At 41.7% G+C, this 15073-nt stretch overlaps 1 protein-coding gene across 4 annotated transcripts in view; it reads left to right on the top strand.

Moving 5' to 3' along the window:
- Positions 1-15073, top strand: part of LOC129194655 (chemokine-like protein TAFA-5) — a 154985-nt gene that overhangs the window by 39542 nt on the left and 100370 nt on the right. The window contains exon 1 of one of the 4 annotated variants that reach the window (XM_054799888.1): positions 1091-4740. The exons of the other annotated variants lie outside the window; for them this stretch is intronic. Within the exon in view, the coding sequence (XP_054655863.1) occupies positions 4650-4740 (91 nt within the window). The 5' untranslated portion in view covers positions 1091-4649. Of the gene's footprint in view, positions 1-1090; positions 4741-15073 lie in introns of those variants that run through there. 4 annotated transcript variants of the gene reach the window in all.

Genomic DNA, 15073 nt, shown 5'->3' with positions numbered 1-15073 from the left:
TAGCTCATCCCCAAGGCGGTGGTCCCAAATAAACGAGTCCCAAACTTAATCTGCTATAAAACAAGCAACTATACGAGCATTAGCGGACCACTTTCACGACTAGCATGCAGGATGTTGTTTCAGTGTTTTCACAAACGTGCATGGAAGTTTGAAATCAGTCAATACTGAGGAAAAAAACGAATCATTTCCATGAAGCTTTTTAGAGGGGTGATGCACGGTGAGGGTCTGGATGAAGCTACCGAGAGAGGCGTTTATTTCCACCAATGAGGCCAGACACCCTCTACGGTACTAATGGTGTGGTGCGACGGGGCTAACAACGTTTTTTTTCCGTCTTAGTGGAGGTCTGCACTATACCACAATATAACGTCCTACATTTTTCACAAAATGACATGTATTTGTTGGTTTATTCAGGGGTGCTGACCAGCGGCCATTTGCGCTGCCTGCCGCACTTTTTTTATTGGCCCGCAGCACATTCTAAAAAATATAATTTAACAAGAAAAATAAAAAAATGAGAAAAAAAAGCAATCATTTGAAATATTGAGAGAAAAAAGTTGTAATAATATTTTTACGAGAATAACTTCGTAATATTGCGAGGAAAATAATATCATTTTAGTAGCATAAAGTTGAAATATTAAAGAAAAAATACATTATATTGAGAGTTATGATATTATGAGAAACAAAAAAAAAACAGAAAGTTTTAATTTTTGGAAAATTATGTTGTGGAAAAAGTTATAATATTATGGAAATAAAGTCCAAATATTATGGGAATAAAGGCACATATTAGTCCAATATTACAAGAAGAAAATTTACAAGAAGAAAGTTGAATAGTTGGGAAAAAAAACCCCAACAACAACAGAAATGGAAAAAAACAGTTGTGATTTTATGAGAGTAAATTGAAAATATTAAGAGAAAAAAGTTGTATCCTAAGGAGAAAAAAAAGTTGCAATTTTATGCAAATAAACAAAAAAAAATATTTAAAAAAAAATATATATATATATCCCAAAATATTATGGAAATAATGCCATAATTTTATGAGAAAAGAAAATTGAATTATTTAATTAAAAAGTTAAAATTTTTGGAAAATAAAACAAAAAAGCAACCAACAGCAAAAATGGGAAAACAAGAGCAAAGAGCGAAGTTCACAATAATAATAATAATACTAATACACTTTTTCACTTATATCATAAAGCTGGGATGTAGTTTTTTATTGAAATATATATTCAGTATATACAGTAACTTCTTAGCATAGCCACATGTTGCTTTACAAAACATCAAAGTGGCCCTTGCGTTATTTCATTCTTCAGTGTATGGCCTTTGGAGGAAAAAGTGTGGACACCCCTGATTGGCCAGATTGCACACTTTTGGCAAAAACATGCACCCTGACTGTGGTGCCTACGTTCAGTCATAGTGTATTGTTTGTGCTCCTGGAAGTTCAAGGTCCCGTCTTTTCAAGGATGTTTTAACAGTGACATGTGTCCCGAGAGTCGTTTTATGAGCACCAAACACGACAAAAAATCCCCCCTCACTTGAGTTGCTCAAACGGTCATGTTCGAATTTCTGGGCTTTCATGATGTCATGAAGGAAAACCCTCCTTCCTCATGGGCATGATGCCACACCGTGTACCCCTCCGCCACTTCACAGGTGAGCATTTTTAACAGGCTACACGTCTTAAAGCCTGGAGCTCTGCAAACTATACATCAGTCAGCTGCAGACGTGAGCACTGTAGGTTTGATCATTTGGCTTTCCTTCAGCGGTCCTAGCATGATGTTGCTGTTAACGTGTGTCTGTCATGTTAACACTGTCGCTCGGTTTGCAACCAATAATGTGTCATTTGACATTTTCACCTCCCCCCTGTAAATGTAAGGTTCTTCCATCATGCCCAATATGAGTCTGTAAGAACTACAAACTGCAAAAAACTGCTGTAACAGAAGACAGAAGCCAATAGCGTTGATGTGATCAGTGCATTTCCACTTTTAACAGAAGACGCTTCATTAGCGTTAGGTGTTAGAGACGCAGCGTTATAAATATTTCCTCTCATTTACGCAAACTGCTACGCAGGTGGCAGGAGGCGGGGGACGGAGCCTTGGGGCCTCTTTTTTTTTTTTTACAGGTTAGGTGTCAGAAGCAGGTGCATGAAAATGTCAGGCAATTTAGAAACTTTCAAACTGTTTCTCATTGCACACGCAGCTATAATTAGCTCCTCTGCTGTAGCAGCATATGCTCAGCCCTTATGATTATGTTGGACATGCACAGAATTCCCACCCCAAATCCTTGCCGGGGTCAACTCTTATTCCCCACTTTAAACATATTAAACAGTCACGGTTTAACTGGCATTGACATCCAAAATGTGCACATCAACACACACAGTTTGGCGCTTGATAGCAGAGAGTGTTATCAGCTAATTAGTGCGGGGAGCTGCAGGGGACGGGGTGTGCGCTCGTTGTCGCGACAGTTTTCCGGTTTGAGTGGTGCCATCACTTGTCATCTTTGTCAATTAGAAATGCACACAAGTGGAGATAAGCATGCTAAAGAGAGTGCATTATTGAGGAGAAACGGCTGACCTACAAACTGCGTATTTATATGTTGCGTTATACATCCAAGAAGCTTGCAGGAATATAAATACAAGAGGAATAATAGCATTTGTTTTGCTCTGCAGGGGAGGGATTACACAAGCTATTGTTTGGCTCTATTGGATGTTTTGCTCTATATTCGGTCCTCCTCCAGTCACATTGCTTTTGGAGTGTCCTTTTTTTTGTTGAAATGCTTGATTAGGAGCGCTTTTTAAGAATGTGCAGTCATCAGTCCTTTATGTGTGCGATACGACGACATCTTGGGCTACATATGGACGAGCTTTCAGTGGGTGTTGAATACGCTTGGATAATGAGCTGGAATCTCAGCATGAGAAAGCATACTGCCGGTTGCGGAGGCTTTCCTAATAAGGTGCAGGAATTTAGGCTTTTTGGGGGGGGTGCAACATATTTCTATATGAGCGGGTTCAAGTCGACACTGTACGGAAGAAACAAAATGGAATAACAATATGTCTGTCTGGTTTATTGTTCACAATTCAACATGTCTGAAGAGAGTGACACACGGCTCACTCCCCGCCCTCCAAACTCTCCCGCTAGCTTGGTGTTGATCTTATCTTCCAATTTTGCAATAAAAGTGATTGCTGTGATTATTTGTCTCCATTCAGCTCCAGAACCCTCCTCTTCTACACCGTACACGTCACACGCTCGTACCTCCCCCTCCAAACTCTCCTGCGAGCTCCAAGTTGGCTTCTCCGATGATTTGGAATAAAAGTGACTGCTGTAATGATTACATTAGATTCAGCATCAGAACAATCCCTTTCGACACCGCGCACGTCCCTCAGCATGTGCTAGCATGTGGTAACGATTACTACATCACAAGTAAAACTTCATCAATATGTGTGACAAATGAGCGCCTACAGTCCCGTGTGAAGTCATATCTTACTGCCCTGACGTATATGGAACATCGGCATAAAGGGCCAGAAACACAAGTCATATTAAACAGATGAGAAGACCAGCATTCCAAAGGCATTTTTTATTTCCAACCCATCAAGAAAAGTTCCTAAATGAATGTTTCCTTGTTTTTTTAGGCTGCCAATCTGCACCTATACGTTTTATTCGAATTTTACACAAACTAATGCGGGAAGGACTCAAAAAGGCCTCGCAAACTGCACTTCTGTTTGTTGTATTCCGTCGGTGCAATTTTTTAAAAGACTAAAACTCGAGTTGCATTTCGGCTCCAGACTATTTTTCTTTCTTGTAAGAGGGGTCAAAATGGGTCTTTTGATAGTAAAGGCGGCCAACCCCTGCCATAGCTGAACAAACAGAATAATGTAGGATACCCTGAGGTTAGACTGAAAGGACACGTCTGTAGTGCAGCATCAGGTAGGGATAACATGGTTTTTAGGCACATTGCGCTGTCCAGTGGGTGCATTTTGGCAGCCACAGCTTTGAGGAAGAAGCCGTAATATAAGTTGATTGCACAAGGATTTATCAAGCATGGTGATTATTGAGAAGATGCATGCTTATCGCGCGTAAATAAGTCGCATTGGACCGCCTGGAGAAGCAAAGAGAAGGAGGAGAGAGAGTTGGAGACACGAGAGAGGGAGCGAGGGAGGGGAAATCAGAAACAGAGAGAGAGAGAGGCTGCAAGGGGGGACTTGGTGGCCAGTGTTTGCCTCAGCCTGAGCGTCGGTGGTCGTGGTGATGAGTGTCTAACATGCAGCGCTGGGCATCATCATCCGCGCGCCTTGGAGAACCGTGCGCACGCCTCAAGACTGCTCCGCGCCGATGATGAACGCATCCTCACGGGACACTTTCTTGTGGATCCAACTATAAAAAGAAAAAAAGGCACCCGGACGAGGAGGAGACGAAGTAAAAGGCGATGGGCTCCCAGCTAGTTTTGGAGTGACGCACCGACGCCAGCGCGTTTATGTTCTGTTTTTAACCTCTTCACATCGGACTAACGCTTTGGATTGCATCACACACGTCAAGGGATGAACGCTAAATTACACCACAGCAGTGTGATTTTCTGAGTTGGGGCCCCCAACATCCTTCTTTACACCCAACCCACCCCTGCCCTGCACGGCTCCTCTCAGTCCGCCACCAGCCCGCTCCGCCAGGATGCAGCTGCTCCGCGTTGCGTGGGCACTAACTGGAGCTGCGATCTGCTGCTTCCTCATCCTCCTCATCCACTCTCGTCTGCTCAAAGAAGGTAACCACACTGCTCGTGCAAACAATCCACATTGCACCCCTTTCAGAAGCTTTCTTTTATTTTATTTCCACCCCGCAATCGAAAGTTCCTGCGTGGGGCGTACAGAGAAGCAATTAAACAGCCTCTTGTTTTAAAGCTTCTCAATAGATGGCACTAGAGTCTAGCTTTAGGGTAACATTGAGGTCAAGCCACTCTCTAACGTCAAATCTCACCTTCTGATGCTCCAACCAGCCTGAAATGCCATTAAGATGATCACCATCATCATTTACATGCTCTTTCTCCCAGCTGCGTGAAAACCATCGTCATCGTCACCTGCCCTTCCATGCTGCATGGATGACATAGCCTGCAGATGTGCTGCATTGTGGCTCAGCTCTTTTTGACGCTTGTGGTTTATTTCATGGTTTCAGCTTAAATGAAAGGCCTTTCTCCTACGTGCTGCACAGAATAGATCTCCAGGGGGAGTACACTGAAAGCTCCTCATGAAAGTCAAACGGTCGCAATCCTTGATGAACTTGGCACCAAATGAAAAGCAGTTAATATTCCCTTTAAAGAGCTCAGGGCAAACAGAAGCCCCTTTGACACTCCTGCGTTTTTCCCCGGGCACGCGTGGTATGGAACGGGAGCGGCCTTATAGTGTGCTTCCATCCCTGGGCAAATATTCAGGTCAAACAGTCTCCCCTTTGCCGGGGAGAGTGTATGACTACCAAGAGTTGGAGACTATCCAAACATACTGAGAGGAAAAAAACTTGTGCGTCAGCCAAAATGGAACTGGAGTTGAGGATTTTGTGCTGGCACATGCCTCAGAAGCATCCCTTAATGTATTGTGACATGCTTGTCTTTTCAACACGGGGTCAAAAAGACCATCATGTGGCCACCGACGACTATGACGAACACTCCACTTCAATAAAAAAAAAACATACAGGAGTAAACACGTACAGAAACATTGTGTAGTGACTAATAATACTGAATGTATCGTGAATAATGACTTGGAAATGAAGAATTCAGGATCAATGATATCAGACACTATGAATTAAGGATAAATGATAGCAGACGCTGTGCTTCTTCCATATGCTTACCTTTCTTAAACTGGCTCATTGTCTGACTTTATTGCTCAGTCTGTTCCATAGTTTTACGCCACATACTGATAATGTAAAGCTCCCCTTAATCTATTGTGAATACAGTCGTCCCTCATTTATTGCGGTTAAGTGGTTCCAGACCCCACCACGATAAGTGAATTTCCATGAAGTAGGATTCAAGATTGATAAATGGAATATTTTCATAGTTAGCGCATAGACATACTTATAACTTATACTATACAGTACGTATACTTGTCGTCATGTAGATATGAACAACCACCCCTTTAATCACCTCCACACTTCTATTATTCTTTGTTTATAACACATTGCTCAACTGTGGGATCACTGCAATGACACAAGAGACGGCCGCTGCTTTAAACATAGCATGCTCCCGAGCTAACTAGTTTGCCTCCAATTTGCTTATTCTAAAAACTTCAGAAAGCGTTTCAAACGGAGTGGGGAAGAAAGTAAGACAAAGTCAGAAGCCAAAAACTTACCACTTCCACACGAAATGGGAGGAGAACCTTTCTTCACCGTCATGTCAGACATGCCATAGCTGACTCTATGCAGTGTTGTTATGTCATGTCTCATCAATGTAACATTACCAACGCCTAGTGACCACAATAGTACATATAACTTGTCTTTCTATATATTTTGACTAATAATAGTCCATTGTCAACCACGACACAGCGGTCATTTATTAATTAGTTCATTTTTGAAAAAAACGCAGTACAGTGAGGGAGGGATGATTGAACCGCGATGTAGCGAGGGGCGACTGTGCAGGAGAAAATCACAGAAACATGAGTAAATAAATGCATAGTAAATAGTGACTTGTAAATGATGAATTCAGGATCCACATCCAGGATATGATCTGCTTCTTCCATGTACTTCGTACCGTTTCTTAGCCTGGCTCATTGTTTGAGTTCCTTGCTCCATCTGTTCCATAATGTGACTCCACATGCATGTATAACGACATGCTTGCCTTTTCAAAAAGACCACCATGTTGCCACATACCAAAGCTGCGGTAATGTGAAAAAGCGTCTCTAGACTTTCGGCCTTCAGCATTGTCCGCTTTTGTCCATTTTTGACCTTCACTGCCGATTTTCCTTTTGCTTTCAAGCTTGACACTGAATAGCTTTTAACTAGGTGGTGCTGGTGGGGAGAGAGGGGCGGCGGGATGTGCAGCTGGTCACAGATGTAATTTGACATTGAAGTCTCTCACCAACGAAGTAGAGTAGTGCTCACTTTGTGGCGAAAAGAATGGCCAAGGTCAAAGCTGTCTCACAGCACCAAGTGTGATAGGCATGGATTCAAAGGAGGGTATTGGGACGTGGATAATGAATGTCCATGCATATTATAAAACCCTTTTTAACAGCGTTCATTGCCAAGTACTCCATTGACAGAAAGACAAACATGCGTTTTAGTCTAATTTGTCACAGATTGGTCATCAGTATATTTATCATGTGGGTGATATCATTTTTTCGGCAAAGGTGCTTTTAGAATTTATCTCCCTACTGGCCTGTTTGTCCAATAATGGTGTTTCAGTCACAAAGACAAGATCTCCTACGGAGAATAATTTTAGTATGAAATGATGTCATCCTTTGGGTTACCATTGAAAACATAATTATTAGCATCATAAAGGTACCATACAGTGACGAAACCCCCATAAATGTCCATTCAAGCAGACAGCAGACAACCAGAGAAAAGTAAAGGTGGCAAGATTTGGCAGTTTTAATGATAGTGATTGCCTTAACACCATCAAAGGTCCACTATTATGCAAAATTGACTTTTTAATGATGTTCTAACAGCACCAAACGTGAGAAAAATCAAAACAATGTAAAACTCCATCAGCTCATTCACGCCACATTGGACAGAAATAGGCGCATTTGAATATCCGTGGTTTAATGACATCACAAAGGAAAGCTCCTCTTCCTCATAGCCATGATACTGCCTCCGGTGCGCCCCGAGCCACATGAATACACCCACCACTTGTTAAAAATACACAACAAAACGAAACAGGCTTCACTACACGTCTTAAAATAAAGCCAGAAACTCTGCCAGCTGTCCATCAGTCAGTTGCAGACATGGGAGCTGGACTGTACGTTGGATCATGTCGTTTTTCTTCAGCAAATAGGCTAACCTAGCACTGTAGCTATTGATGCTAACTGTCCCACTTTTGTATGTTGTTGTATGGCAGGGGTGTTCAAACCTTTTCCACTGAGGGCCACATACTGAAAAATGAAGGGATCAAAGGCCACTTTGATATTTTCTAAACCAACACATGTACTTGTAGACAATTGGATATCTTTTTTACCCATTTTTGCTGTTTTTTTTCAATTTTCTAAATATATTTTAAATTTCTTCTGAAGCAATCTTCATATGTTTTCTATTTGTAATATTATGACTTTATTCCCATAATATGATAACTTAATATGATAACTGTTTTTTTTGTTTGTTTTTACAATATGACATTTTTCTCTTTCTCTTTTTGTAAAATTACAGCAGTTTTTTTCCATTTTTGCTGTTGTTGTTTTTGTAAATGTTTCCTCTTGTAATCATGACTTTGTAATATTTTGACTTTATTTTCATAACATTATAACTTGTTCCGCGACCTAATTCTCCAAAAGATACAACTTTATTTGTGGCTTTGTTTACTGCAGTTTTTTTTCCCCATTTTTGTTTTTAATTGTTTTTTTTTTTTTTTTAGTTTTCTTGTTAAATCATATTATTAGAATTTTCCACCGGCCAATAAAAAAAAACAGACACAGGGCGCACTTTGGACACTACTCCTGTATGTGATATATGGCATCTGTTACTTTGGATAAGGGCAGAGTTACAGTGTACGTATGTACTGTATGTATGTATGTATGTATGTACTGTATGTATGTATGTATGTATGTACTGTATGTACTGTACGTGTGTATGTATGTACTGTATGTACTGTATGTATGTATGTATGTATGTATGTATGCATGTATGTATGTACTGTATGTATGTACTGTATGTATGTATGTATGTATGTACTGTATGTATGTATGTATGTACTGTATGTATGTATGTATGTATGTATGTATGTATGTACTGTATGTATGTATGTATGTATGTATGTATGTATGTATGTATGCATGTATGTATGTACTGTATGTATGTATGTATGTATGTACTGTATGCTATGTATGTATGTATGTATGTATGTATGTATGTATGTATGTATGTATGTACTGTATGTATGTATGTATGTATGTATGTATGTATGTATGTATGTACTGTATGTATGTATGTATGTACTGTATGTATGTATGTATGTATGTACTGTATGTATGTATGTATGTATGTATGTACTGTATGTATGTATGTATGTATGTATGTATGTATGTATGTATGTATGTATGTATGTACTGTATGTATGTATGTATGTATGTACTGTATGTATGTATGTATGTATGTATGTATGTATGTAAATAGTGGATAAAGTACACAACAGTGCTTGTTCGAGCCACACACTCTGTCACAGTGGACAAAAACAGCTCATTAGCATTAAAGATACAGACACACAAAACAGTCTTTTCCCAGTTGGTCTTGCTAAAAATGCTGTTGAACTGTTTCAATTCCAGCATCAAGGCTAGGTTTTGTTCCATACACCATTATGAGGCCTTATTTAAAATGACTAAAAAAAATGTACAATATGGCACCTTTAAATTACATGCACACAGAAATAAGGACCAAGGACCAAGCGTCGGATTGTTCACCCACTAATAGGGAACGTGAGCTGGGCTTAGAGCGTCATAAGACTGCTTAGTTTTACCCCACTGATGATGTGTTGTTGCAATAGTAATCCGGCTCTGCTACCTGATGTTTTAACTCCTAGCGTCAGAAGTGACAGCCCTCCCTTTCGCCACAGACCATATATACGTGCATGACACAGAGCCTTTGACACAGCTTGACCCAAATCTGCCCGAGGCTCTGAGCAGAACGGCCACGCCACACCGAGTCACTCCCATCCTATTTTTTCTTCTTTCAGGAGAATTCACAAGCTTTTTATCCTGCATGTGCTAAATCAAAGCGGGTTGCGTAGTATCAACCTCACTGTATGAATACACACATTCCTGTCGCTTTGGACCATTACACCTAACCTTGCCGTTTTTAGGATCAATAACCGCAGGGTGTCAGGCGGCAGACTGTGTGAGCCTCTTTTTGCGAAAGGACCACCGATGCAGGTAGAGGACACTGCAGGAGTGGCGAGGAATGCTTTATGATTGAAGGAGAAATGGAGCTGAACTTGCATTCAACTTCTCATTGGAGCAGGCACCATTTGGGCAAAATGCCTGGCTTTGAAGTGCGGAGCTGCTTTGGGGGTTGACTTAAAACTTGGCTTCAACTTGAAATTCAACTAGTAAATCCTGACGATGTAATAATACAAGGTATAAAAATCACTGTTGCTATCAGGGGGGTTAAGGTACATGCATCCCGAATCGGATGTTTCGGTAGTTCCCCACACGTAACACATTAAATGAAGGACAGGAAGTGTAAAGTGGTCCTAGGGTTACGTACGAGTTCCCTTCCTAGGCTGTGATGTAAATCGAGTTTTGGTGTAAGTCGGATCTTAGACCTGATAAACTCCTAAGTCACTCACACTGTACACGGAACACACAAAGGACATGAAATTCAGTAATAAAACACTAAATAGAAGAATTTCATGAAACTAGTAAACTACAATACAAAAAAAACACTTAGTTATTACTGTCACTTTCATAGGAGCAGATCCATGCGGAGGACAGTTGAGTTTGCTGATGTTGTTTTGGCGTGGTTGTGCCAGCAGTAGCCTGTTTTGTTTTTGTGAAACAGAGATTGTTGATTGACCACCTTCGTGTCATCCTTACAATGTCCGGGTAGACGTCACAATACCATCTTGATCTTTAATGATGGTCGCCAAAGTCCAGTGTTGAGAATAGTGTGTATTCTTCCGCTGTAACTAGTTCTCGTGCGACTTTTGTGTTTATGGGTCAGAATTAAGTTTTGAATTAACGTACGGGAGCACGTACGTAGCGTTTGGGTTGAGGGCGTCGTGTCTAGTAATAGTGTCAAGATAACCTTCTTGCGTCATTCACGTCTCCTGTAGGCATGGACGGTCTGATATCCTTGGGCAAAAATACCACGGTTTGACAGTTTCATGATATTATAAGCACAGCTCTAAAATATGTTGTGTTGAAATATCTTTATGCAAATGAAAAACAAAGTCAAGTCAGAACAGTCATTTTTAAACCATATAATAGAACACGTCGAAAGTGGAACATGGGTATTTAAAATAAATCACAAAAAATAACCAAGTTCTTTTTAAATAGTAAACACATAAAATTCAGTTCTCAATGCAGTCTACTGTAGCTCACTCAAGTCACAACACAATAAATATTTTCCTAGCAGAAAAAAAACAAAAAAAACAAAGCAAAATGCAAATCAATTCAATCCAGAAGGTCACAACTTAAATCGTTTTTTAAAACTCGCAATGTTATGTTATTATTTCATAGAAGTGAAAGGTGAATTTGCAGGTCACACTTTTCCACAAACGTCCGTTTCGGGTCGTGTCATTTGTGAAGGGGTTGTTGTTTGTTGTTCACTGGAGAGTTCACCTTTTATAATCGACTCCTCTCTTATTCTGAATCCCATCTCCACATTTGGTGAGCCTCCGTGTGAGGAATATGTCCACCAAACATGGCGACAACAGAGCGGCCGTACCAGCATCGCTCAATGCTAATAAGGCAGCTAACACTGGTGCAATCTATGCCCGACTTTTGGCAACACAGCACACGCTTGTGTTTTCAGCACATTGAATCCCAGTTTCGACTGCGAGGAATAACACAGGACGTGACAAAGTATTTCCACGTAGTGGCCGCGCTAGCCCTCCACTTCCTGTCATATCGCAGGACGAACAATTTTTGTGGCTTTGAAACTATGACTTTTTAATTCCGTGGTATACCTTGAAACCGGTAACCGTCCCGTGCCCAAGATGATGCAATGGATGTGTACTCAATGAGGATATTTAAATTCACAGAGACCAACTTTCTACCCAACGATTCAGTCAATCAGAACATGAATTGAGTTTGTTCTCAAGAAAGTCATCGGAGATGTAGATGACTGAATGCATCTAAAAGGTAAAGACATTAAAGTGCAGCATTCCGACTTGAAGATGTTTGAGCTCCAGCAGCGGCAGCGGCAGCGGCGTCAGTCATTAAGTCTTCCCTTTTTAGCCATCTATTATTCATCTTCAGGAAAAAAAGGGATTTTACAGATCTCAGCCTTGAAGCACAGTTCCCGGCTCCAGAGACAGAAAGATAATGCGCTTGTGTTTAATGCTGCAGTAATACTCCTTCGGCATACACAAGCGATGCGGAGGCCTTCTTCCCAACAAATCTTCTGTGATGTCAAGTCCTTGGTACACGCCGGTGAGCGTAGGGGCGCCCGATCCGCCGTAAACCGATTTGAATTGAGTGCGAGTTATTTCTAATGGGCAGTATCAGCTGTAATCCATAAGGGCAAAACGCATCAATCACCGGCTTAACTGATTCATTACTTAAAGGGTTTGTTAATGAATGTGTTTGTAATTAATCAATCACAACAGAGACCTATGGCGGTGTGTTCAAGGTAATCAAAGCTTCTTCAAATGACCCCCTTGTGTCGTGTGTCTGGGGGCACTTGTCGCCCCTCTGTGTGTGTGTAATCTCCAACACACACCCATGTCTCTGTATTTTACTAGCAGTATCGATTGCAGGACAGTAAAAAGTGTGCACTATTGCACCCTGTTTTCCTAAAGTCCTATTGATTGCGTTTTGGCAGCGCAGTGGGACAATAAAAAATGAAAGGCAGGGGCCCGTGCGGTTGGCGCTAATGAAAAGCTGGCCACGAAGAGCCACCCCTGCTTCCACTTTCGATTCGTTGGCCTTCACAAGTCAGGAAGAAGACAGCGACCTTGCACACTTCATTTTCGCCCTTCCGCAAATGACACGCCATCTACACACATCCCAGCGGTCCAACCAGTCTGGAATAAGAGTGCGTTCACACGGTTGATTAAAACAATCATTTGAACTCAAGTCCGTCTGAGAGATGGGTCTCACTCTGCTTGCGAGTGAACTGTAGTGTGGTTCGGTTAAATAGAGCTCAAGTGTAGGGTGCTTTGTTTGGGCACTTGATTTCGCAGAACAATACATCCATCCATCCGTCGAAGCTGCTTATCCTCACTACGGTCGCGGAGGTATGCTGGAGCCTAAACCAGCTAACTTTGGGCGAGAGGCCGGGTATGCCTTGGACTGGTTGCCAGCCAATCCCAGGGCACATATAGACAAACAATCATTCACGCTCACATTCATACCTATGGACAATTTAGAGTCGCCAATTAACCTAACATGCATGCTTTTGGAATGTGGAAGGAAGCCGGAGTACCCGGAGGAACCCCACACACACGGGTAGAACATGTGAACTCCACACAGAGATGACCAACGAGGACAGAACAATACAGTACAGGGCAAAAGGACCAGTTTGTTAGATGCAATACTGTACAAACAAAGTGAATTGGTAAAAATTTTCGATGAAAACCAAATCATACGAAAACTGGGGCTTGGCAAAACAGGTCAGTCCCGTACTTAATTTATGCATGTTTTTTGGTTAGCTTTTGGTCCCCTGACAAAAATACCAATGTGAACGCTAAGAGAATCACACCTAAATTGATTTTTTTTGAGGACCGCAGCCTAAGGGATTCTCTTACTTTGAATCACTCACTCGCTGAACGTGGGGTGATTTTGAAGTATTTTGAATTAGACCAACAAATGGTCACTGCAGACTGATAGAGCTGTATGGATTGTGAGTGTGGGCGGATGGTAGATGATATGCACACTCAGAGTAAAAGGAGAAGGAAGGCCAGCAGTTTTAGAGGTTAGAGACTAGTCAGGCCATTTGTCTATCTGCTTGTCAACAGGCGAGACAAAGATCCCCTCAGATCAGCAGTTTCCTCCCGAGGAAGGGCGGGTTCTTGCAACAGCGGCAACATGTCCATCACCACCATCGCTCACAAGACAATCCCCCTAAAGCCCCATGTGTATTTATCTAGATGTGGAAGCTCAGAGAGTGCTGATTGAAGGGCACCAAGCTGGACGGCTTTATTCATGTGCTAACTCTCCGGACTATTGATTCCGTGACTGCCGGGGTGCTTGAGTGTGCGCCGTCCACGGTTTCTTGAGGAAATGACGGGTGAGAAGTGTGCTTACCCTTCCGCGCTTTCAATTTGCACTTTCCCGCTGTGTCAAAGGTACAGATGAGGTCATCCCTGCGGTCGATCAATCCGCCGCGTCTCTGTTCATCTAGCTAATCAATAGCTACTTAAGAAGTTTGATTGTCTTTGAGTCCGCAGTCATTTGAATAGATTTAAAAACAAGGCCTCTTTTTTTTTCGTGCCCCGGAGGGCACCGCCCCTGCACACATGGTGTCGCTGATAACAAGCTCGGTCACGCTTTATGGATCCGTTGCTTCTGATTTTTTCCTCCATTTCCATCTGACAGAAGTCTGGCTCTAATCTGACATTAGGTTAGCGATAGCGCATTAGCTCGCCTTGGCGTCAGAAGGGACGGAATATCCCCGATGCTATTCTCCACACCACCGAAAGAAATCGCATGTTTCTCCTTAGAAAACTAATGGAAGCTTTATCGATTCAAACAAGCCGAGCCACGTGCTTTGTCTCACCTGTCACATTGTGTCTCAAGCAATTTCATAAAGATGATTATTTCCTTTCTGGGGATGTCTTGCTGCTAAACAAGATCCCCCAACCTTCATCCATGCCTTTTGTTGCTAGTCTGCACCAATGGAAAACGAATTAGAACAGAATGACGCATAATGAAAATCACTAAATAGAAAAAGCGCCGCTATGACACATCCCCTTAGCTTGTTGCACCTTTGAATAAATTGCTTGCGGGTTTCCAATTCCTATCACTGAAATAGAAAATGGATTTATCCCACTGTAAAGGACAAGCTATAACATTATGGATCGTAACAAGGAGGGGGAGGCTCATTTATTGCCTAATGACATCACGCCGAAGGTGGCGAAACGGGTGTTAGTCATACAGCAAAGTGATGTACAGGTATAACCATACCTTCTTCTTCTGTGAAGCCTCATACATGTCAAAATGTAATCAAACAAGATGCAAGAGTAACGTTGGCGTAATGACGCCGTGTGTTTTTTCTCTCTCCTTGTTTACTCATTTGTCTTATGAAGT

Source organism: Dunckerocampus dactyliophorus, chromosome 15 (assembly GCF_027744805.1).
Source record: "Dunckerocampus dactyliophorus isolate RoL2022-P2 chromosome 15, RoL_Ddac_1.1, whole genome shotgun sequence".
Classification (NCBI taxonomy): Eukaryota; Metazoa; Chordata; class Actinopteri; order Syngnathiformes; family Syngnathidae; genus Dunckerocampus; species Dunckerocampus dactyliophorus.
The sequence above is the reverse complement of the archived record's forward strand: the minus strand, read 5'-3'. Positions and strand labels throughout refer to the sequence as shown.